This window comes from Triturus cristatus, chromosome 5_2, assembly GCF_964204655.1.
Source record: "Triturus cristatus chromosome 5_2, aTriCri1.1, whole genome shotgun sequence".
Lineage (NCBI taxonomy): Eukaryota > Metazoa > Chordata > Amphibia > Caudata > Salamandridae > Triturus > Triturus cristatus.
The window spans coordinates 294,672,282-294,698,106 of NC_140588.1; the positions used below are offsets into that span (position 1 = coordinate 294,672,282).

Here is a 25,825-nt window from a genome sequence, read left to right on the forward strand (position 1 = left end):
ATAAACCAATTACAACACACATATTTATCAATTGTTTGCTTCCATGTCTGTTTCAGGTATTCTTTGCATATTTTCACACTGGTGTTGCTGTCCTACTGCATCATGATGACTGCAAGCATCCGGAATTTGCACAGGTATAAACAGTGCTTTTTCTTAGTCTTACCTGTTGGTTCTCTGCATAGCGACAGATGGAGGGCCACAAACAAAGCAGCAGAACCTTCATTAAGTTGGCATCCCCTTCTTCCACTGCTGATGTTTCTGTTGCCAATGAACCCTGAAAGCAGTTGATGTAACACACCCGAGTGCATTTTTTTGTTGTCGTGCTAAGCCGGAAAGGTGGTTAATGTTTTTCAGAGGCAGCGGGTTTCTTTAATTCTTCCTCTTTCACAGTAAACAGAGCTTTGACACGGTTTTTTGTAGATATTCGATTTACGGTGTTTCACGAAAGTAGGTTGTAGTGTGGAATAACGAGTAGGAAATATTGTGACTCCTTAAAGTTATGTAAGTGCATATAGGAAAGTATAGATTTACTGTTCTTAACTCCACATCTGCATATTTGAATATAGAAAATCTATTCATACTTACCTGTCGATAATTTTGCTCGTAAAAATATAAATGACATAATCGTTGACGCCATTGATGATATCACTTCTCGCATCACCACTGGCAGCAGAAGGGATCTGCAGACATTGATTGTACTTGCCAACAGTACAGTACACTGCACCCTTCTTGATCCACAATCTTTTTGCTGAAAACATAATTCAGGTCTGATGCCTACATATGTATGTACTTTAACATCCATAAAATGATAGGTAACTCCACAACATAAATTCAGATCTTTAAAAAGGTTGTTGTCTGTGTGTTTGTCTCCGGGGACATACATAGCATATGAGCAGATGTGCAGAGTGTAATAATTTAATTATTGCCACATAGAAGTGCAGGCTGAAGCTAGGGGCTGTGACACACAAGAGGTGAAGCCTGGAGAAATTCCTGTAACCTCCCTCTATGATGGTAATAAATCGCTGTTTTTATATGTTTCGTAGGAATAAACAAACCAGAGCCAGGAGACGAGGAGTTAAACCTGTGCAGTGAGATACAATCACAATGAATGGGTCCCTTGAGTATTAACAAAGTCGTGTTCCTCTGTCGAGCCATTGTAATGTGCAATCTATTTTTTGTTTTTGATTTTCAAAAAACCTTTATTTTAAAGAATATGCACAATGCAATTACACAATCACCATAATTGCAGAAGACAAGGCGCGTTGAAACATTACAATGCAGCAAAGATAATTACATGTTCAAATGATAATAGAAACTCTGTCCTGAAGGGTTATCAACATCTCAATGAAAAAGGGCAAGAGCAGGCACCCATAGGGAAAATGTCATGCGTAAGGGAGGGAAAAACAAGGGTGGGAGGCCGTGGACCAGAGGGGACCAACTTATGGAGCAGCACCGGCGGCTGCCACGGGCGAGGAGCCGGCAGGGAGCGCGGGAGAGGTCGCTGCTTGCTGAGGGGTGCGGCTTGCGAGATAGGTGACTAGTGGCCCCCATATATCTAGAGGACGGGTTTTAGCCGGCAAGAGATCCCAGATCTCAGAAAGGAGAGTGTGGCAGCGAGAGGCGTCCTCCAACCAGAGCGGCACCCTAGGCGCGGGCTTGCGGCCCCAGCACATGGAGACCCTACGTCTAGCAAGAACAAGCAGCATGGCCGTCAAACAACGGGTTGCGTCAGGGCAGAACTTAACAAAGCCCAGGAGGCAGATCGTGGGGTCGGGCTGTTGTAATGTGCAATCTATGAGTCATTGTCAGTGTTGTTTGTATTAGTTCGGCTGTACTAAGGTAATAACAAGGGGTTGGCCACTGCACTGTAGTACTAAATGAGTGAATTAATGTTTATTAGCACTCTTATTCTAAACAAAATGTTTTATTATTGTACATTTATTTTTGCATGGCCTAAATAATATTGATGCAGATGTATGCGGAAATAGTTCATTCATCACAAAAGGTGAATTCTGCTGTGGATCCCTCCCTCAACAATGATAATAAATTGCATACTACTCTCAGTGGCCCAGTATGTGAGGGTTCTTTACGTATAAAATTATAAATATAGCTATTCAGCTAGAGCCAGAACAGAAAATTAAATATTAGCTGCAAATAATCAATCTAGCCTTTACTGTGGTGATAACATGGAATTAGACCTTGACAGTGTAGTAATATATGTGTGCATGCCCATGTGTTAGTGCATGTGGTTAGAGTAAAATGCTTTATTGATCCTCATTTATTTTCAATGCCATGGCATACAAATATATGTGAGACCTGAAAATCTATGACATCAAACAAGAGGTAAATTTAACATTTACTTTTGCATCTATGTTCTACAATAAGTGAATACATTTCATATATTTAAGAATGTGATTAGATGCAATATTTAGTGAAATGTTCTAATATACATTTTTACAGTCAACTTGTCTTGCCTGCTGAATAAGCATGTATATGAATTATGTGCCAAAGTGCAGCCCATAAGCTTCCAGAATGGGAGGAAGAAGTAAAATTCAAACCTCAACTGCCAATGCAGTCCACATGGCGCTGTCTTGTCTTCTGCATATATCCCACTATGTGCCTTCTACAGGCCCAAGAAACACACACACAGCATGAAGTGCGTGTGTTGACCCACCCAGTGAACACAGGTTCTCAGAAACAGAAAACGTTCCTTCCCTGTGGGACCTTACGTAGCTATCTGTGACAGAACATACGCACAGCCATAGAACACTTGCTAAATCGCACATTACACACTCGCACAGTGGTACTTGCAAGTGGTGGGTACTGACACTCATTTTGGGGAGTGGGGCTTATTTTCAGAAGGCAGGCAGGGGTAGCTCCTCCATGTGGGCGGAAGAGAGTCGCCCCACTGCTTTCTCTCAGTGGGAGAAGCAGAAACATAAAATGGTACTATGAATACCATTTTATGTTTCTGTTTCTCGCCATGCGAGAAAGCTGAAGGGTTTGGTTGGGGGCGGGCGGGTGGGTGCCCCTGCTCCAGGCAGGGGAGGAGTGGCTTGCCCACTGTTGTGGGCGCTGACTGTTTGGTCGGCCACAGGGCCGACCAAACCAGTCATGCACACTCTCCTGTTGCAGGGATTCTGCTTATATACAGAACTATGCGTAGAACCCCAGGACCTCAGTATCCGGCTAGCATAAGTGTCCCATTCGTTATCCGAGGTTTAGCTCGGCGATCCCAATGAAAAGACAACCCAGAACAAGCGACTCAGTATACTCTCAGAAATGGTGTGAATCGGAAATACCTGTTCGTATATTATTCTCACATCAGTCCACAACAAGAATCAACAGAGACACGGTGAAAATAAAAAGAGTTTATTTTTACAGACCACGTGTCCTAAGATGCAGTACTTTGGCTAATACAAGCAGACAAATGATTAAAATCAAAACCATCAGCATCGTTACAATACCATAGAATATAAAAGGGGTGATCATGTTATAATGACAGTGGATACTACCACCTTCCCTTTACTAAGAAGCTAATATTATTATTATGCTAATAGAAGGTCTCTTAGGCTTGAATAGGGGACCCCATACCTCAAAGACCAGCTTAGTGAAATCACATCACAGGAGCATCAGGAGTCTTCTCGCAGGAAGGCTCGTCTTTGGTCTGAATACTAAACATGAGGGCTGCCATATTAAAAGCACCAACTTTCAGGTATTTTGCAGCTGCCTGTGTGTTATGGCTAAATAGTGGGTCGATCAACCTAGAGTGGAAAACATGCATTGTCTAACAACCCAGACTGTTTGTCACATCATGTACAGACCAAGGTCGCTGCGCAGAGCTCTGGATGGTAACAACAGATTGCTCTTGTGTGAGGCAAAGCTCGAGTCAGCAGTTTGTTTAAGCAATAACATGTGAACGCAGTGTCGTGCGCAAAAGCAGCAAGATGGCTTTCTAACATCTAACGTGGTTATGCTAACTTAACAATGTATGTACGTATTAAGGGAGTCCTTACTACATGCCCCCTTGATCGAAGCACTACTTAGTATGCAAGAAAAGAGAGAACGCAGAGTTCAAGTGCGACAGAGCAGAACAAGGCGTATCCAATTCAAAAAACAAGTTTCAGTTTAGGCAAAGTCCAAGAATGAAAAAACCAAAAGTGGAAAGAAAAAACAAAAAACCGCAAACGTGCAGTGGGGGGTGAAAAAAATGAAAAAACGCCTCACCGGGCAGAAGTGCAGACGCACAGGGACTGGTCAAGACACGTGAGGAAAACACAGTGGACGACAGTTCACTCAATCCATGAACGTATATGCAGCATACGTGGCCACTGCTTCCAGCAGAAAATCGTTGGCACGGCCACTGAAGGTTTCAGCCATCCAGTTAATCAAAGAAAAGGAACATACATGTTCTTCCATTAGCGGAGCCTCTAGCACCATCAGAGGGCAACCAGCGTGTACTTCCAAATAACTCATATCCAAGAAGTCATATGCTGCCCTTGCGATGTCCCAATTACCCAGGATACCATGCGCCGCACCGCAGGCCATAATCCGAACACCAGAACAGGCGAACTCGTGAGACACTAAGGGCCTCATCAGTCGATCATAATCCGGGTCCGGAGACACCATGTTGGTTAAGCACAAATCCAGAGGCCATTCAAAGGGACAATCTAGGCAGTGAAAGACAGGTTGCACGCAGGTGAAGTAGGAATACCGGAAGGATAATCCATATGCCAGGCTCAAAGTCGCCAATGGCAGGACGCCATAGTATTCAAGCATCCTGTCACGAAGAAGCTGCAGACGGGACAGGCTGTCATGTGGCACAGAAAGAGCAGCCATTCCGTAGTATGAAAAGTAAAAGTAGCACACCTGCCACTAGCGCCAGAATCAACGGGACACCTCCAAAGACGCTCGAGAATAGCGAATGAAAAAATGCCGGAATCACACCAAAAATAGTTTGGAAAGAGGTCACGAGGCCCGAGCCCACAAGTTTAAAAAAATGAGCCAGGCCGGTTGTGGACGAGGCATTGAAAATTGTTTGGATCAAAGCACCAAAATGCTGTGGGAGGTCAGTATTCAAAAGCGCCTGTACCTCAGTGCGCGTATTTGCTACGTGAAGGACAAATGTTTCACGGGAGGAAGTCAATGGCACCTCCTTTTGGGACAAAAGAGCTCTTATTCTGCTCATCTTGTTGAACTCTGCTTTCAAGGTTGGAATCGAAGGCCAGATGGAAACATCCAGCCGCCCATGCGGGGGAGGAAACAGAACATTATTGCAGCAGACAACTCTCTGTGATACAGTTACTATATATGGGATTCCCACTAACATCCCGCAGCAAGCCTCATTATTTAAAATCAAATAACTACCGTTTGCAAGCAGCGTGAAAGATGGTGTAATCACTGGTACCGGGATACCTTTGAGCACGCAGGCCAAATTCGGGGCGTGTACATTACAAGCACCGTGCAACTGAATGTGCCTACATACTACAGAATGATCAGGTGTCGTTGTACATTCCTCACCCTTCAGATAAACCTCAGTACCGTCTCTTGTACATCTATACGTGAAAGGGAGGGACCAGACCTCATGTATGAAAGCGGTACCCAGCTGTTCATATCTACCCAGAGCATAGTGTTTCATACAAGAGGTAAACTTAAAAAGGGCGAACGGGAGAGTTATCAACCCATGTAATAACCATACTGCAGAATCCAATTCCGCCACAGAGAAAGGTAACGGTTCCAACTTTTCAATATGTAACAAGGAATATGAAGCATCTTTCATGGACATGAACTGCTGTTTGTCAGTAAGGTTAAAGGGAAGAAATAATGATGTCGTATTCAGATAGTCCCAAGGGACCTTCCCTGCCTTCAACGTTTGTAATGTCCATGCAAACTGCATAACAGAACGCAACTGGTTTTGACCATGATACAATACTGACACATCATCATGCACAATATCAACAATTGAAGAAACAATATTATCTAATGTATAAATTCGAGAAGAAAGAGTGCTAATGCTGTTATCAATAACTGCTAATACTTTTTCCATATTAGCCTGATCAATAGCTCTCAATCGTGAAGCTGCTTCAATTTGCGACAATTTCCATACTTCGTTGTAAATAGCATACACCCACCTTTTGGATCTGCCACCCACAGGACCTTTAACAAAATCATTCAAATCTATTTTGTCATGTAATTTTGATAAATGAACTTTGACAGATGCCAAGGTGGAATGTCGCAGCCAGGACTGACATAATTTCCCTACAGAGTATGTAGTTACTGTATGTGACGACTCAAACCGAGGGTCTACGCGTTCCTGAGTATACCCTGGTTTCAGCCCTAGAAAACGACGTTGACAGGTATCAGAACTGCTTTGCCAAATTAACCATCCTTCACTACTAAATTTCGAAATATTGAAAGATGTATTAGAAACTAATGACTGCAAAGCAGGAAGGGACAGATCTGTGTGGTTATCCCAATTGGGGTAAGCGCCCAGATCCGGCACAGAAGGCGAATTTAGTTTTTTAGAAGTGGCCAATCCGAAACAGGTGGTTTGGAAGATGGTTGAATTTAAAAACAACATATGATTTGGTACGAGACAGGCACGGTGTAAAGCTTCAGTTCCCTGAACCTGCCACGGTTTGGAACCCCAAACCGACTTAAGATCAATAGTAGCCTTCCATAGGTCATAACCTTTGATTGACAACTCATCCATAAAGGACTTAGAATAAAGCAATTTAGTGTGTGTCAGTCTAACCTTTGAGGCAGACTCAGGCATAACTTTAAAATAAAAGGATGCCGGGTCGGAGACACTGAAATCAGTAAAATAAGTATACTTATCAACTAATGTAGGTGAACTGCCAAAAGAGGGGGTGGGACAGTGTTCCCATTGGGTAAAATTTACAAAATTTCTAAATGTATTCGCTTTATGCAGGAAGTGATTGCCATAATGCTGAAAACAATACTGTTCCGCATAATTAGCCGCATTTTCATACAAATCTTCAGCATCAAAAGCGGCATAATATTTCAAATCCGAAAACAGTGCTTCAATGGCGTGAACATCCCAATCATCAGAACGTATGTTCTGCTTAACCACATCACCCATAGAAACACGAAATACATTAGGTACATTGATGACCTCTGTGGGTCCATGAATTTGGAATTTAACAGCATCCCACGCGATTCCATCCAAAACTGGCCAGGCAGTAATATTCACAAAAGTCTGGTCTCTTTTCATGATGTGGGATGAGGAGTGGGGGGCCAAAGTTCCATTGATAAATCTAATTGTTGATCTCTCTTTGAGATAGTGACCATCCACCAGACGGAAAAACACTATTACAAATCCAATGGACATAAACAAAAAAATACTGAAAAGCATTAGCCAGATGTATGTCCAAGGGGCAACCAAAAAATGTCTTTTAAACCAACTAGCAAAAACAGCAATGTTCGAAGGGGGAGTGGAGGGCAATGAGTTAGTGTCAAAGGAGAAACGGGACTGGTCCAGCGCCGTAGATTGTAAAACAGGCGAGTGACCATTTGTAGGATAAGCATACTCAGTCTCGTCGGGCAGACCACCAGCCGGTGGTATTAACAGGGGATCAGTAACTGACTGCATCTCGATGGCAACATCAGACAAGGTGGTAGAAGCAGGAACCAACATTGAATTTCTTTGCATCGTCTGGCATGAAACTGCTGGAGTCAGACTAAGAAGTATCGGCCACTCGCTGAAGTTTGACATTGTCAATAGAGATGTGCCTGTTTTCTTTTCGACCAGGAAGTGGAGGTAAAATGACTGTTCTTGTACCCTGCACTCCAAGCACTGGAACTGGTGCACGATAAGAGGGGCCGAACTCCTTCTTGTTCTCCACCTTCTCACGGACCAGGTCTCCAACTCGGGGTAGCCAGCCGACTACCGGAATCTGAACCTCAGCTTCAGACGTGGAGGGCAAGTGTTCTTTCGAAAGAGAGTCTCTGGCTTCTTGTAGAGTCTGCAAAACAGCACAGTGATCATCTACGTCAAAGGGTGCGGTCGACGCCGCCATGTCTAGACCATCAAGGTCTGGAACAAACATTCTGATTCCGAAGAGCATCATGTATGGGGTCCGCCCACCCAGAGACCTTCTAGGGAGATTATTAAGTGCACGTTGGACGTTATACAAATGGGCTAGCAGTTCCGGCCTGTGCCTAAAACACGTGCTGTCAATGATTGCTTTAAGTCACGGTTCATTCGCTCCACCACACTATTACCCTCAGGTCGGTAGGGGGACGAAAATTTGACTAGGACCCCCAAATTTCTCATAGCCTCCTTGTAAGCCTTAGAGGCGAACGCAGGGCCCTGATCAGAATGGAAGGTACCACACGCAAAAGTTCCCACAAAGACACGCAAATCCCTGATGACAGTCCGTGAATCAGCACTCCTTTGTGGCCATACCCAGAGAAAACGTGTGCACGAATCCACTGCAACCAAGATATACTTGTACGCAGTATCGGAAGAAAAAGGACCGCAGTGATCTAAATAAACACAACCAAATGGCTTATTAGATATATACAACTGTGTTTGTGGTGGACGCGCAACAGTAGAAGGTTTAATCTGTTGGCAAATGTCACAATCAAGAACATAAGCGAACGCTTGTTTATATAAACCAAACCACCAGTAACGTTGTTGTAACAGAGATATAGTAGCGGACACACCGGCGTGGGCTGACGCCAACCCCTCGTGTGCAGCTAGAATCAATGCTGGTCTGCAACGTCGTTAATCCTCACTAACGGGACGTTATCAGGACTTAAGTGATAAAAATAACGAGAAGGAAAACCCTTCGGGTAATCACTTCCCTTCTCTGTAGCAGCAATAGCTGCCAAGATGTCATCATCAATCTTACTTTTGGATCTTGTAACTGCTGCCACTAAGTATGTAGCCACTGCTGTTTTTGCTGCCTCGTCAGCCAAGCTGTTACCGACAGCATGGACACCAAGTCGTTGGTGACCAAGAGTGTGAATGACATTCACGAGTGGGAGACGTTCTTTAAAGTCTGCCACTCGAACCCAAAGCAGTTTATGCTTAATTGTGCTACCTTTGGTGTCTCGATAATCATTCTGAGACCAGAAGTGTAAGTTGTCATTGTATGTCTGGACACAATAAAAAGAGTCACTAACTATTAAAGTCGAGACATGGGGATCAGCAAACTCCAGTGCAAGCACCAGAGCCCGAAGCTCCGCCAATTGCGCGGTACAATCACCCAATGACTGCGTATGCACTGCATCAGATTGGAATTCACCATTTACGAATGTACCTACGACAATTGCGCAAGCCGCAGAATAAGCGTGCTTTGATCCAATCGCGGGCTGCGCCGAGCCGTCAGTGTATATGACACAATGGTATTCTTCGAGCGGGCGCAAAGACAGAGGAGCCGGATGAACGAATTCATACTGCAAGTACTCCTGAGTCTGTAATGAGGCGTCAAAGATATAAGTGACATCTGGTGATGTCAGAGTTGTGGCCCATTGTATCCACCGTGGATGCAAAGCTTTAGAGTTTGGTACACTTGCTTTAGTCACTGCCTCTAGGGCAGGATACGGTGTTACAACCAGAATCTGTTTCCCATGCGTCAGTGCGCGTTCTTTAAGGATCGCCATCTGTACAGCAGTCAGAACTTTCTCGACCGTGGAAAAACGTAATTCAGCAGAGGTGTACAAGTGTGATTTATACGCAATGGGGACTGTATCGCCCTCATTAAACGTTAAATACGTGAAACCCACGGCGCCTGGTACTATTCTTATTACCAGGTTAGTGCGGTTATCACGCGTCAACAAGTATTGTGAAGCAAGAAGATCAGCCTGTAAAGACTGTAGAATAGCTGAGTGTTCTAGCTGCCAGCTAGACTTCGAAAAGGAAGGCTGTACCAAGGCATAAAGCGGTTTGATACGCTGGGCATATTCAGGAATATACGTACATCCGAAATTCAGAAAGCCCAGAAGAGATTGTAATTTTTTCAGCGTCGTAGGAGCGCGCAAGCATGCGCACTTCTCCAGAAAGTGAGGAGCTAATCCCTTACCCTCATTGTTGAGCTCGTAGCCCAAAAACAACACTGTATATTCCGCGATGTGAGACTTCGCAAAATTACATTTGTAGCCATAGTCTGCAAAACTCACAATAATATTGTCGACTCGAGACAGATGTGGCATCAGCTCATCATCCGTGAGATAGATATCGTCAACATATGAGTATGCATCGGGGTCTATTCTCTCTAAGAGAGAGACCACGCGAGCGGAAAAGACGCCAGGGCTATTTTTGTAGCCCATGGCCAATCTCGTAAACTGTTTTTGTTTGCCGCCCGAAGTAAACGCCGTCCACTGGCTACTCAGTGTGGACAGGTTGTGGCTAAAAAAGCCATTGGAAATGTCAAGTGTCGTTTGAAATCTTTTACGCACGAGACTGTCGACAAGAGCCGAGCTGTGTGTATTTTCTACCGCGCAGGTCCGGCAATGGGAATTTAGGTGCCGGTAATCCAAAACTAAACGGTACGAGCCGTCAGGCGTCGTTACAGTGAATAAAGGGTTATTCATAGGACACACACAAGTTTCAATAACACCCTGATATTCCAATTGTTCAAGGATCGCCGCGACGTGTGGCCTAGCTTCACGACGCATGGGATATTGGGGTTGAGGCTGGGGCATAGACCGCAATGGAATCTCATGGCAGGGGGACAACCGGTCCCATTCCACATTAGTACGATATACCGCCGGCGCAAGCGCCAGCGCCCACTCCTCAGCGTACACTTCAGCCTGGTCCTTAGGCACCGTGTGCGCAAAGGACGGGAGGATTACCTCCTCCCCTCTAGGAGCTTCTAAAATGAAAGCTGGGGGCCAATCTGCCTCCGCTAGGAGGATATCATAGGTGGTAGTCAGATTATCCCAAAAAATCCCTTTTATTGTACGTTGTATGTCACCCTCAATTAATAAGACTATTTCATAAAGTCTGTCAGGGGGAGCCACTCTGGTGTCAGCTGTTTCAACAGTAACCATAATATCAGTTGCTGTCGCCGCCAGAAATGGACGCAGAGCTTGACGGACTATGGTAATTTCCGCTGCGCTGTCCAGTAGCGTCAGCGCCCATGTCCGGTTCCGAAGCTGTGTCCGCACTATCTGAGGCATACCTTGCCGTCAGAGCCGCCACTTTCTTCTTCTGAAACGGGGGTCTTTGTCGTGCAAATTCGTCCTGCTTGCCTTTACCCTCAGTCTGTCGGGGCTGGTCACGTGTTTGTGGTGCACCCGACCTTTGCCACCGCCTCCGCCACCGGACTGTGAAGCCGATGTTTCCTATGAAGAACGAGGAGAACGTTGTTCAGAAACCTGAAATCTATCAGGAGACTTAATAGTAGCACGATCTCGCAGATCATAAGTGCGTTCACTACTTGAGAGGCAGGCCGAGAGCCCTGTTTCTGCTGCTGCTTTCCCTGTTGTTTAGACCGCCAATTTTGTTTTGGAAAGTTTGGCCGGTCATCCTTACCAGAGGCTTCTGCCTTACCCTGCTGCTTAAAATCGGGAGTTTTGATCACAGGCTTAACTCCTAAAGAGCTACGACCTAAATCTCTGTATGCACCTGAGATTATTTTCGCAAATTCCCGCGGCTTGTCCTCCTCAGCAACTTTCTTCAGTTCATTACGAACCTGGAATTGCAAAGCATCACCCTTAATGTTACCCATTATCATGGTAGCCACCAGGTCAAACTCTCCGAGGAGCCGCATCCCTAATTCTATCGCAGACTCCGCACCGTGGTTCTCTTGAACACGTTTAACAACGGAGGGCAGCTGCAACATAGATGGAGTGCCAAAGCACTGCGCGTACGTCGCTGCAAAAACCTTACCCCAGGTAACACAATCATCTATGTGGGGGACCAAGTCTTTAGGCAAACTAATGGTGAGGATCCTGTGTTTCTCCACAGGAGATGTATTCGGGTATACCGCTTCTATTTGGTCAAATTTTTCAGCAAGCCAAAAGGGGAAGTCATCCCTAGTTTGGGGGCGCTTGCCCATAACAGAATTAACCATAACAGGACTAATGACCACCGCGTGGTGGTCAGTAGGCTGCCCCGCAACAGCAGGTGCCCCCACCTGCATATTGCGCGACACGTACTGCACTAACGCCCTATATACCGTAATAAGGGCAGTGTGTAGTACACGCAACACAGCCACCGTCACCGTGAGGTAACGGGGATGAGGCGTAAATCCGGCCAAGTGGCCCCTGCAATTGATAAAGGGCCCATTCTCGGCGGTATAACCACATGGGGAAGGGCGCCATTAAACCAAATATGATGCTGCCAAGCAGATATTGGTATTTCTTGTGTCCTATACGGTGTATAGTTCGCTGGCACGGCAGTGGCAGTGTAAGAATGAAAGGTATTATCATCCTCACTCACCGCCGGAATCGTCACCCAAGAGTAGAACAACTCATAGGGATGAGCCGCATCGGCTCCCACCACAAAGATGACGTTCATACCAGTGTCCGGCACCCCATACTGCGTCAAATGACGTTTCAGAGCTGCACGGCTATGCGCCGCAATATCTACCGCCATAAGGACAAGCTACACTTGAAGTATTCAGTAGCACAAGGGTTCAATAACCTTTTTAATGATCAAGCTTGAAGAAACCTATATCAATAGAAATAGGTAGGTTTAAATCCGTCAGACTTGTTATCCGGAAACAAGAATGAGGGTGTTGTGGACTAAAATAAGCACTACTAAGGCGTTTCAACTCATAGACCAAACGTTAGGTGCGCCATGTTGCAGGGATTCTGCTTATATACAGAACTATGCGTAGAACCCCAGGACCTCAGTGAATTGTGGTGTACCAGAAACTCACCTCAGAACCCAGAACCCAGTATCCGGCTAGCATAAGTGTCCCATTCGTTATCCGAGGTTTAGCTCGGCGATCCCAATGAAAAGACAACCCAGAACAAGCGACTCAGTATACTCACAGAAATGGTGGGAATCGGAAATACCTGTTCGTATATTATTCTCACATCAGTCCACAACAAGAATCAACAGAGACACGGTGAAAATAAAAAGAGTTTATTTTTACAGACCACGTGTCCTAAGATGCAGTACTTTGGCTAATACAAGCAGACAAATGATTAAAATCAAAACCATCAGCATCGTTACAATACCATAGAATATAAAAGGGGTGATCATGTTATAATGACAGTGGATACTACCACCTTCCCTTTACTAAGAAGCTAATATTATTATTATGCTAATAGAAGGTCTCTTAGGCTTGAATAGGGGACCCCATACCTCAAAGATCAGCTTAGTGAAATCACATCACAGGAGCATCAGGAGTCTTCTCGCAGGAAGGCTCGTCTTCGGTCTGAATACTAAACATGAGGGCTGCCATATTAAAAGCACCAACTTTCAGGTATTTTGCAGCTGCCTGTGTGTTATGGCTAAATAGTGGGTCGATCAACCTAGAGTGGAAAACATGCATTGTCTAACAACCCAGACTGTTTGTCACATCATGTACAGACCAAGGTCGCTGCGCAGAGCTCTGGATGGTAACAACAGATTGCTCTCGTGTGAGGCAAAGCTCGAGTCAGCAGTTTGTTTAAGCAATAACATGTGAACGCAGTGTCGTGCGCAAAAGCAGCAAGATGGCTTTCTAACATCTAACGTGGTTATGCTAACTTAACAATGTATGTACGTATTAAGGGAGTCCTTACTACACTCCTGTTGCCTGCATGGAGAAAACGCCTCCCCATAGACGCCTGTGCAGTTGGCTTCCCAGCCAATCATAAAGCTGTCATTGCAGCGTTGTGATTGGCTTAGGGGAGCGGAAGAAGGCTGCCTGCTTGGCTGCTTCCTGTGTGGAGAGGACACGACGCGGTACCAGACCAGAGCATGCTGCGAAGGTAAATTATAAATATATTTTTAATTTATTAAAAATTTCCCCCGTGCAACTCTCTCCCTACGTGACCCCCGCCCCCCACCCGCGAGTCATGCCGGCAGCGACTGAAGGCAGGCTTTGACTCAGACTCTAATCCAGAAATAGGAATATGGAGGAGGAAGAAAACAGAAAAACAGCCACATAGTTAGCAAGCAAGGATGAAAAATAAGCTTAAAGAATGAGATTAGAATATAGGAAGTATAGGGTGGTAGAAGAAAGAGCCATGGGTTATAATCAAGACTAGGCGGCCTTGGTATTTGACTTCGGCATGCAGCAACATGGTCTCCTAGGAAAACCTATGGGCCCTGCACTTATTTCCTCTTGTGCAAATTACGCACTGGGCAGACCCTACTGACATTCACACAACACATTAACATACATATGACAAAGCAAACAGTAGGGCAGAAGCAGTGCTCTAACACAGTTGGATGAGCCTCTTAACCCCTTCAGCATGGCGGGGATTACCGCGCTGTGCTGAAGGGTTCGTGCGCGGGCGGGACCATGACGGAGCGGTTCCGTCATCCGCACAGCGCAACCGATGCGCATGACGGAACCGCTCCGTCATGCGCATCGAAGGGGTTAAACTTTCGGTCTCCTTTCCTCATTCCTTCATTTTCACTTAATTATTCCCTACTGCTAGTGTCAGTCAGTGCACAGGTGTTAGTGTACATTAAAAAGTATGATGTGTTGAAACGAAGTCAAACTAGATGTGATTAATGGCATGGTGAGCATTTCGAGATGCTAGCGGACATTTTTATTGTGCCAGAAAAATTAGATTGGATTATGTCACATAATGTCCCACCAGTGTTTAATTTGAAAAACAATAAGTGCCAGGGCTCTCGTCAGAAGGGCTTGCACCAGCCCATTTCTCCTGTTAGCGCCACTTAAAACAGAACCAACTACTAACCATGAAAGCGGGGAGATGATATGGCGTAAAGGCCTGAGCTGCCAACTTCGGAGCTGGGGAACCAGGTTCGAGTCCCGGCGTTGGCTCAACATTCTGTGATTCTGGGAAAATCACTTAATCTCTCATGCGTACCATAAATGAATATGTCCTTAAATGGTGATCATGAAAGTGCCGGTGTTGATGATTAAGTGCCGGTGCTGAGTATTGGAAACCACTGGCTCAAATTAAGCGCTCTTTCCCGTCCAAATAAAGAATCACAGCAAGTTTCTGCATGTGGGGAATAGATGTGAACAGGGATGGCGGTATTACTGTACAGTAAGGTATGGGAGCCCGAGCGCCAGTGCTTTGTAAAGAACTTAACATTGCAGTTAGGTTAAGCGTGGTGCTGGAACAATTATTAGAGTGGTGGTGTGGGATCAGGGGTTGGGGGGGCTGTGCTACCATCAGTGTTACATGACTGAAGTCCTAGGGATTGTGAAAAATCCATGCAACACATAATGAACACGTTTAGGAAATGAGCCACACCCACTCAGCAGGATAGTGTTAAGGGTGTAGTATGTAGCTGATGGTGCACTTTGGAGCACCCTGTCCAACTATATGCCTAAAGAATGCTGTGAATTCACTGTCATTTACAGGCGGCACGTTTTCCATTTAATGACCTCTAAACGTGCACAGACTTCTGATAAAACTATATAGCGCACAAAAAATAACTCATGATTGGATTTCATTGAATAGTTATCATTTGCATATCACCAAGTAAAATGTTTTGATTTTTTTTATCCTATTAAAATCTTTATTTCCATCTAACTTAAAAAATACAAAAAGTTTCTTCATTTGTGCTTTCCTAACTGCTGATCTATTTTGAAATATTTGTACATTTCATCTACAGATATTTAGCTTGTTGTGTGTTTAAAAAAACACATGCCCCCCTCGAGCCTATCATTTCACACTCCTTGAACGTCAGCAAGATTGCCCTGTAGTTCGGTTTATACAAGCCTCTCAATTTGCAGAGAGAGAAAAGTTAAATACCAATCTCCATGTTACAAGAATAAGCAGCAAGTTGTTGGAATACATAGCCTGACATTTGACCATTATTTTTGAACGTACCGGAAATACGACAAGAACAAAACGTAACTTTATTTACATTCACCTTCAGGACCTCAGTATGATTGTTTTGGGGTTGTTGTAGCCCTCCCCCCGCACACCTCTTCCATTGCTTGTGGGGTTAGGGAATTCTGTGCTTACTGAAGCACCTGCCGAGCCTGTGGATGAATGCAGGCCATAGAAACAATGCAACAGTGAGCGCAGAGCTGTGGGTCTGGATTTTGAATGAGTCAACATGAGCGGACAAAGCAGGGAGGAAAAGCTTTCACTGCACTGAGGTTTAACCAAACTACCTTTAAGCAAACCTTGACTGAGGTAACAGTTCTAGCTTTTGCAGAATGTTGGTGATGTGTGAAAGGGTCATTGTGAAAGGGATTTAGGGATGGCTGCAGTGATATAGCTGATATTCATATCCTAATGCAACTGAACAGTCAGGTACTTTTTTTAATGCTTTTATTAATAACACAAATTGCAGATTGCAACAAATGTTAGTGGAGCTCTCAGCATAAGACGTACATGTACATTAAAGCATCAAGGTACATATTAAGCATTGATATGTCAAATACATTGTAGAGTTCGTAGTAATGAATACAGGATGTACTGTGTGCCCTCCTACTGTATGAAGAGATGACGGAGGGCGAGAAAGAGAGGGGGGGAAAGAAAGAAAAAGAAGATGAGAAGTACAAAAGTTCAACAATTTGAGAGCTCTGAGGTTCGTGAGATACAGATTATGGAATGCTGAGTCCGCTCACACTCGCTTCACATTTACGGTGCTGACCGGTCCCTCAGGCCAGTGAGAATGTGTGCCACTACATGGAAATGTCAAATTTGTGGGTCCGGTATTGTGCCACAGGGAAGGGAGTGCAGGGGTGACTGGGACGTTGGGCAAGGACTGCATGGTCGGGCGGCACTCATCGGGGGTGGGCCGTTGCAGGGCATGCGTGAAAGTGGCACGAGGGTTAAGGAGCATTGCATGTAAAGAGGAATGACTGTATGGTCATCATGGTGTTGCCTATCGGTGTATCATGGGTGAGTGTATGCATTGCTCTGTGTTTTCAAGATGGGCATTCATCGGTTTTGGCTTCAACTGCAATTAAATTCGTCTCCCAACCTTCACCACCATGCGGGAATCACCTGTCATACTGGTCCACGTCAGCAGCATTGGCAGCCATCCCCGAATCTCCAGGAGGAGTTGGGGACTTCCAAGCCATGGCTGTATTCCGCTTGAACAGAACGAAGGCCAGGTCGATGAGGCGGTGCAAGTGTTTGTCTCCCTTCGCCCGGGGTTGTAATCCCAATAGGCAGGATTTGGGAGTGGGGGTGAGAGGGTGTGTGGACATCTCCACCACTGTTCAAGTGTCTTCTTTCCACGCCAGTGATAATGGTGTGCATGCCCATACCATGTTTATGAAATCTGCATTCTGCAATTGACACCGGGGAAATTCCGGGTAGAGCGTCAGGAACATGCACTGAATACGGCTAGGGGAGAGATGAGTGTGGTGAATGTAATTAAACTGAGTGAAGAGAAACCTGGGCTTGCGGGAGACGTTCCTAGCCATCAATAGGGCACGAACCCAAGCTGCGTTAGAAAGTGTCTTTTGTAACACTGCGTCCCCCTTGGCGCGCACCCTCGTTGCATGATTGATTGGGGAAGTGTTGATGGCAGAGTACAAGAATGTGAAGGCACGTCATGTGTTGTTAGCTGTCAACAGTGTATTTAAGGCCCGTGACGTTGGTGGTTTGGCCTTCCCGGTACCCCATGTCTCGTGGACCACCCGTTGTTTGGTGCAATATGTAAGAACTGGCCGGCGTTCAATCCGTATGCCTCAGCCAGTTCTTGGAATAACATAAACGTGCCCTAGTTGTGGAGATCACCCGCCTATGTGATTGCAACATCATTACACGGTGTCGAGTCAATACGTCTTGGTGTCCACTGTAGCAACGGCAAGTCCCAAATGGGGATCGAGGGAGAATAGAGAAGGGTTGGGCCATTGGGGTGCAGATACCTATGCCAACAGGAGCGAGCTACCAATATTTCTTGGAATTCAAGTGCAGGGCGGATGGTAGGATCAGACAACCAAGTATAAGTGTTTGTTCCCTGCAAATCTGCGCGTACAAGCGATGATTCAGCGTGATTCGGGGTGCTCAGCCAGGTCATAGGTCACTGTAATTGTTCCACGGTGTGATAAAGCTCAAATTTGGGTGCCCCCAGTCCGCCCTCAGTGAGTGGGCGCTGCAAAACGGGCAGCGCTTCCCAGCGGCGGCCTGTGCTCCAGATCAGTAATGGCAACAACCCGTGAAGGTCAAGGAAAAAGCTCCTATGGGTAGGGCTGCGAAAAAATATAGCCGAAAGGGGAGGACGAGCATTTTACAGATTACGACCCGACCTAGCGGGTATAATGGAAGCGAGCGCCAGAAAGGAGGCAATCTGCGAATGGATCGTATGGCCTTATCCTGATTGCCCTCCTTGAGGTCCGGTTCTGAGTGATATATCTGTTTGCCTAGGTATTTGAAGGTGTCACAGCACCAATGCAGGCGTGATTCCGGTAGTGCCAGCCAGTCGTTGATAGGTATATGCACCAGGGGAAACATGTGGGACTTAGGCCAGTTTACTTGTAAGCTGGAGACCATGCCGAAGTCATCCAGGATCGGCATTAGGTCCAGGAGAGATGATCCTACGTCCAGCAGGAAGATCAAGGCATCGTCAGTTTATAGCGAAATTATGTGGTACATGTCCAGCTTGTGTATGCTCCAGTTCACAGCTCGCTGGCGGAGCTGACAGGCCCGAGGTTCCATGGCGAGGAAGGGCAAAGAGTAACCTTGTCTCGTGCCTCTGCAAATGATGAACTTATCCGCAATCCATTTTGACTCGTGCCTCAGGGTCGGCGTGCACACCCAGTTTAGGAATCCCAGGCCAAACCCCATGTCAGTGAGGGCTGAGAATAAATAGTCCTAGCCCAGGGTGTCAAGTGCTTTCTCCATGTCTAACGACACCGCAACCCGAGCCCAAGCATCGGACAGAGTACTATGCAGGAGGCGCAAGAGGCGATGCACATTCAGGAACATGCTGCAGCCTGGGATTAACGCAGATTAATCTGGTTGGACCCCTGACTGTATGATGGGAAGGATATGGTTCGCCAGGATCTTGCCCAAGATTTTGCAACCTAGATTGAGCGGGGATAGAGGTCGATAGGAGCGGACGTCCAGGGGATTCCTACCAGGTTTGGTAATACCACTATGAGGGCCTCACGGAGCGAGTCTGGCATGTTATACCGCTCCCTGGCCTCATTGAAGATGTCAAGGAGACGCTGGGTAGAATGGGTACGGATTGTGGCATAGTACTCGACGGATAGGGCCATCAATGCCTGGGATCTTGCCCTGGGCAATCTGGGATATAGCTGTAAGCATCTCTTCAAGCTGCAATGGTTCATCCAGCTCAGCCCGTTGTAAGGCATTCAGATGCATCAGGTATAGAGCATCAAAGAAATTCCGCATATTATGTGAGGTGGAGTAGAGCTCACGGTAGTAATCCCGGAAGGCCTCATTAAAATCTAATTGCGTAGTCAGTAGCTCACCGTCGACTCAGCGTATTGCACCTGTGTGGGTGCATTGTTGGTCATTGTGAACTAACCACGCTAACAGTTTCCCCGTGCGGTCCCCTTCAGCATGTTGCAGGGCCGAGCGCCATCTATAGTCATGCTTGCTCAAAGTTTGTTCCACTTCGCTGCTTGCACAGTCATTGGAGTTGTCCTGTTGTGGCTGCCTGATTGCCTGGAAGCTGCTGCTCATGGGGGGGGGTCGTTAAATGGTTGTGAACTACATCCGGTGCACAGTTGAAGTCTCCACCCCAGAGAGCGGGGGATAACAGGTCCCTAAAGAGAGTGACGGAGTCAGAGTATCAAGAAACTCTCTCTGGCGGGTGCTGGGAGCATATATTGCGGCTAATGTAAGGGGTGAGCAATCTAACTGACCTTCCAGTATCACATATCTGCCCGCTGCATCCACCTTCTGAGTGGTCACAACATATGGTACTCCTGGCACAATCCATTTTAGGACTCCGCGGGCAAAGGAGGAGGCCACAATGCCATGCACCTGTCCCCTCCACTTAGCACAGAGTTTGTGTAATTCGGTGACTGTGAGATGTGTTTCTTGGAGCATAGCTATGTGGACATGTCTCCTCTTGAGATAAGCGTAAATGCAGTAACACTTTGTTGGTGTGGCCATAACCTGCACATTCCAGGTAATTATGTGGTAATGGGGAATATGTGTGGTAGCCTGTGTGCTAGCCATGAGAGTCATACCATTCAGCAAGAGGAAGGGGTGCGTGATTCACTCTCCCACACCCAGGCCGACCCAGGAATACCCATGCAGTGCTGTTTGGCCTCGTGGCATGCCAGCAGGTAACGAGCACCATCTTGGACACTAGTAGAGCAGTTCGTTAAATCATAACAGTAGTGAAAAACACAATCCACCCTGGGACAGTTGCCCTCCTGGGCCCCATCCAGAAAAACACCCCCAAACTATTCAACGAAGGCAACATTAAGTGCAAGAAAGCAGACATAAAGGCATTGAAACATAGAGTCCACGTAGGAGCTCGTGCGTGGTGTGGCATCTGGGTGTGGGGTCTAGTTCGGCTCATGTGCTAGAATAACAATGTCTTGCGAGTCAGTGGTGTGGGCCCTGCAGACAGAAACACCTCATAGTCCCATGTCCATGGTGCCTTACCTACATGATGGTAGCTGGTGCCAAAAGGGGACCATCCGGTGCTAGTCTGCAGCCATGGCCATGGCTCTGTACTTACAAGTTCTCTGCTGACCTTGGGTGACTTTCGGTCCATGATGAACGTCACCTGAAGATGAGTGTGAGCCACCTGAGTCCAATCCCGAATCCGAAGGGTGCCTGACCTGAAGAGGGGCAAAGGAGTTCATGCTGGGAACAGGGCCATCCACAATGCTTAGAGTCCTGTGGCAGTCTGCTCCAGCAGCCGTGGATGCCCGAGTCTGCGGGCAGACCTTTAGGCGTAGTGGTGTTCAGCGTGCCGAATGTGGTCAATAGTTGTGGAGCTCTCTGTTCGCATTACCAAGGATGGAGGAGTGGAGCAAAGGCATGGAGTTTGTCTCGCGTAGTGGATCACAGACTTCTGAGACCACCTGAGCAGTGGTGTTCAGTGACAGCTGGAGCCACTGGCCTGGAGTTACTGATTGTGATTGTGCTGGGGGAGGTCGTAGTGGGTTGGCCCCTCCGTGTTACTGTCCAGATGTACTCATAGCAGCTTAACAGTCTCCAATCCCTGTTGCAAAAGAAGTCTTGTTTGGATAAAATCCTGTTTTTTGAGAAGCAGTGATTGGAGACTGGAAATGGCGGACTCTTCCTCCATTATTCCTTCTTGGCTTCTAGAACTCTGGTAGCAGCCCATATATGCATCCTCCTTTCTTTGGCAAAATTGTCTTCTTATGAGTGTGCCTTGTTGCATGACTTTGAGACTGTGTCTATATACCCTCACAGTGGCTTTCCCCCCAAACTAACAAGAATTATAAACTAAGTATTAATCAAAAGGGGTGAGGAGGGGTGAGACATCTACAAGGGGCACACTGAAAGTGTCAAAATCCAAGATACTATTTAGGGCATGTAAGGCCAAGATAAAACTTATATGCCAGACCCCTGAGTGTAAGGAAATGAAACCTTTGTCAGTTCAGGATTTGAAAGTAGTTAATGTTCCATCTGGCTCTCAATGTGTATAATCTGTAATTACTATAGAAGTTGAATTATGGAAGAAAATTGAATAAGTGGTGAAGTTGGCGATAGCAGATTTCAGAAAACATGGATATAAGTAGTGGCTGCACTGTTTGAATTAGGGGGTCTTTTAATAAAATCAAAATGAATTAAGCTGTAGCGCAATTATATTTCCTTTTGCAAGTGATAGCTGCTCCCAGGAGCTACCAAGAAAGCGGATCATAGTTTTAGTTTATGAAGCTGAAATAGCTTTTGCAGAATGTACTTTCTTAGCCACACACTTTAAGGGGCTAGTTAAAATGGAAGGAAGCTAAGACTTGCTTTCGATTGTACCATGATGAGAAGGAGAAATGGTGAATGCTGCTACCAAAGGGCAGAAATAGTTCTGATCCAGCGGTGTACCATCAACAGATACTCCAATATCATATACTCACCTGGGCCCATAAACACACACACACAATTGGGTAAAACCGCTGGAGTCAAAAGTTTGATGTTTTTGGAACCTTTAATCCTAATTAAGCTTTCACTGATCAAAAAGTTCTTTCCTCTGGTCGATGGACCATTAGTTGAACTAGTTGATGGTGAAATGACATAAATTAACCCTCTCTTTATTATAATAAAATAACCACAGACTCAAGAAGAAGTTTAAATCTTTATCTAAATTAATTGCATGTGAACCACTTCAAAGTACAGTATTGTCACCATCACTCATAAGAGAGAAGATTCAATTAACCAAAAATCAACACATATTTCAAACTTGCAATGACATGCTCAGAAAGGAGAGGACAGAGAGAAAAGAACATGTGCAATTTCACAAAGTAATAATTACCTAGGATGGTGTGAAGACCAACCCCCTGGCCAAAGGGCTGGTAAGGGTCCCCCGGGATAGATCAGGCGACAAAGGCTTCAGGACAGAAATCAGGACAGGATAGACGACCTCGCTAGAAATACCGACGACTGCGGCGCACCCCTCTCTGACACTCTCTTCCTCCTCGAGATTCTTCCACGATCTTCTTTCTAATCCTAATAATTTAGGATATCAGGCTCAGCATTCGAATCTTATCATCATCTCTCGCTACTTCGACAGCACCCTTGGCTCACAGCATCTCAGCATCGACGTCTCCGACTTCTAACTACCTAACAAAAAGCTACCTCAGTTATACCTTTTGCTCTTCATGTACCACCCACTAAAGTTTCAATATCGTAAAAATTCTAATTCTGATTGGTCAGGCAAGGGGGGGAAGATCATCACACCATGCTTACATATCACTGTTTTCAGTTAGCCCTTTGTTAATAAACCCATCCTCTTGATTTTTATTCAAACTTTATTTTCCTACCCGCATTCACATCTCATTTGCAACAAATGAATTTGTCTGCACATATAGTCTTATTCATTCAGGTTCTTCACTGCTGGTTCCCAGGCTCAGGCAGGCTGTGTCCTTGTCCTCTTCATGACTCACAAGCAATTATTCTGGGCTGGCTTTCTATTGCCATGCGCAGAACTCACGTGACTTGGCTCACTTCGGACATACTCAAGAGGCCCAAATACGCACTAATGACAAAGTCAGAAAGACAGATGTTATTTTCAAAAATAAATGGTTTCGCTGTATACCACTCATCTCTACTCTAACCCCCTTTACTTATTAATACTTTCCCTGCATTAGCATTTAGTAAAATAGCTCGATTTAGTTTCAAGCAAGCAGATGCAAAGCACGCGAGTCTTCAAGACTCCATATCAGCACGTTCTGCGCATGCGCAATAAAGATTTCCCATTTAAAGCCATTTTAGAAATTTGTTTGAGTTATTTCATTAGTAAACACATATGCAAGCTTCTCTAACCCTTGTTTTTGTGTGGTGCGCATTAGTTTTACACAATAAATAATTAATAACATGTTAGGGGTTAAATGAGAGGATTGCTTCTGAGCAAGTCTCTTTTCTACGAGGCCTTGCTCCATCAGTTCGAGGAGTGAGAGTTCAAGGGTAAGCTCTTATCATGGGCTGCAAGACGGAAGTTAATTTGAATAGGATTCTAAAGTTCAGGGATCCTGCAAATTGATAATTAGCAGATTATTCTAGTAAGAAACAAAATATCTTACTGGGCCATTACAATGAAGTCTACCGAGCAGGCTGCAGACTTGAAAAAGAGGCGGTCTTAGAATATTTATCCCAGCTCCCAGCAGGTACCAGAAAGAGAAGCTTCATTGTTGATATCTTTCAGGGCTCTGGCCAGCCACTACCTACTAACTTTTTCGCAGTTGCTGAGGAGTTGCGGACGTTTTGTGGACCGTCCATAGTTACGGGTTACCAAATAGGCAAAGTAGGCACCGGTCTATGGCCACACTCCTTGTAGGGTCCCCGTGACAACAGATCAAAATAATATTGATTTGATCTTTAAAGAAAATGCCAATCAAGCTTTCTTAAATTGTTTCCAATTATTTTTTGTTTAATAACATTAATAATTGTTAAAGTTTAGTTTTGTGTAATAAAATTGGTTTATTAAAATTGTTGTTTGGTAAAATTCAAAACGTATTAGGAGATAATTTGCGACGGGGCTCCTGAAATTTCGGCTGCTTAGGGGGCCTCCACAGGGTTTAATCCGGCACTGACCGTCCACCATACTCCTTTCTAGATTGTACTGAACACTCTCTACCACCACTGTGCCCAGTGGGTGGGAAGGAGAACGAGACAACAACAGTGAGAGATAAATTAGTTATTGCAGTTCTTTCACTGTCCACCTGCTGCATCTGGTGTCCTTCTTCTCAAGAGGAAAGTGTAGCAATACATCTGGTTCCGCAATTTAACCTAGTGGGAAGAGCAAAATAAACATTACTAGTCAGTAGGGTGTGTTTGACTACCTATCCTAAACCTAAAATGCGAGATATACCTTATACTAGGATCGTCCTGACCTCCCTGTTAAGTTTTTTTAAGGGATTTCAAATAACGATGTTCTGTAAACAAAAGATAATGTCAGTGGATCTCAGTAATTCAGTGGTTTTGTTTTCTCTCTTTTCATGTATGCATAACACTGCAATGCACTTAACCTCTTCAGTGCCCATGACGAGCTGGACTCGTCATGGGCCGCGGTTGCGCTGTGCCCATGACGAGTCCAGCTCATCATGAACCCCGCCCGCCAATGCAACGGCCGGCACAGGGCGGGGAAAGGGCGTGGCACTGAAGGGGTTAAGGTGCATACCGTAGCTGCTCTCGTCAGGCTTCTTTGAATAAGAAAAACAATTGAAAGGAACTAAAATAACTTTAAACCTCTTGTCTCACAAGCTAAGATGATAAAAAAAATCTGAAATTAAACAGGCCTCGAACACTCTATTGGCTGAAAACAGCGCCTCAGAGTGGTGAAGATAATTCTACTCCAGCAATAATTAAATGTGGTCGCATGTTTACTTTGTACATGGGTAACAGAGGAAGACACAAGAGCCCTAAACTCTGCACTGTTTCAAAACAAGTATGCGATTAATTTCTTATGGCGAGCACCTCAGCACCAATATGACTCAAATAAAAGACCTTAGTTTTTCTTTTACACTGCATCAGGGAGCAAGCACAGGATGTGGTAAACACTCTTGAGGCCACAAAGTAGTGCATCCTTCCTCCCACTGTATTTCACACTTTTTGCTCAGGTACTTTTGGTCAACCTAAAAAGGATGTTCCGGGGCACTCAAATATTGATGTTGGCCTTAGGATCACTAGGGCTACAAACACTCTTCCTCCTGTCTACCGTAATCAAAATATTAACATTTTCGCAGTGAATTATAATCACTGCATGAAAGACCTGCTTCATCATAAAATAGAGACCGAAACCCTCTTCACCCTATCTTCTCCAAAGAGATATTATAGCTTTAGAGTCTGACCTAGTGGGTTCTACCGGCCACTAAAGGCCTGCTCCAGCGTTAAAGGCCTGAGCTGAAGGCAAGGGCCTTTAACAAGGGAGCGGGTGTTTAATGGACGGTAGAGCCCACTAGGAGGGCTCTAAGGCTATTAGAACATTCCACCCTTAGTAAAAACAAAGGCCTCTCGGATCCCAAGGGGGTTTAAATTTCCTCGGGCTCTGAGAGGTCTTTGTTCACAGCAGCAGCTGTGAAAGGAAAGCAACATTGAAATGTTGCGCTCTGGGCTTCTACCAGCCGTTAGAAGCCTG

General features: G+C 45.4%; 1 protein-coding gene across 2 annotated transcripts in view; it reads left to right on the plus strand.

The window, feature by feature from the left end:
- Positions 1-25,825, plus strand: part of MBOAT1 (membrane bound glycerophospholipid O-acyltransferase 1) — a 414,235-nt gene that overhangs the window by 189,800 nt on the left and 198,610 nt on the right. For both annotated transcript variants that reach the window (XM_085607052.1, XM_085607053.1), the window contains one exon: positions 57-134. In XM_085607052.1, the coding sequence (XP_085463178.1) occupies positions 57-134 (78 nt within the window). The remainder of the gene's footprint in view (positions 1-56; positions 135-25,825) is intronic.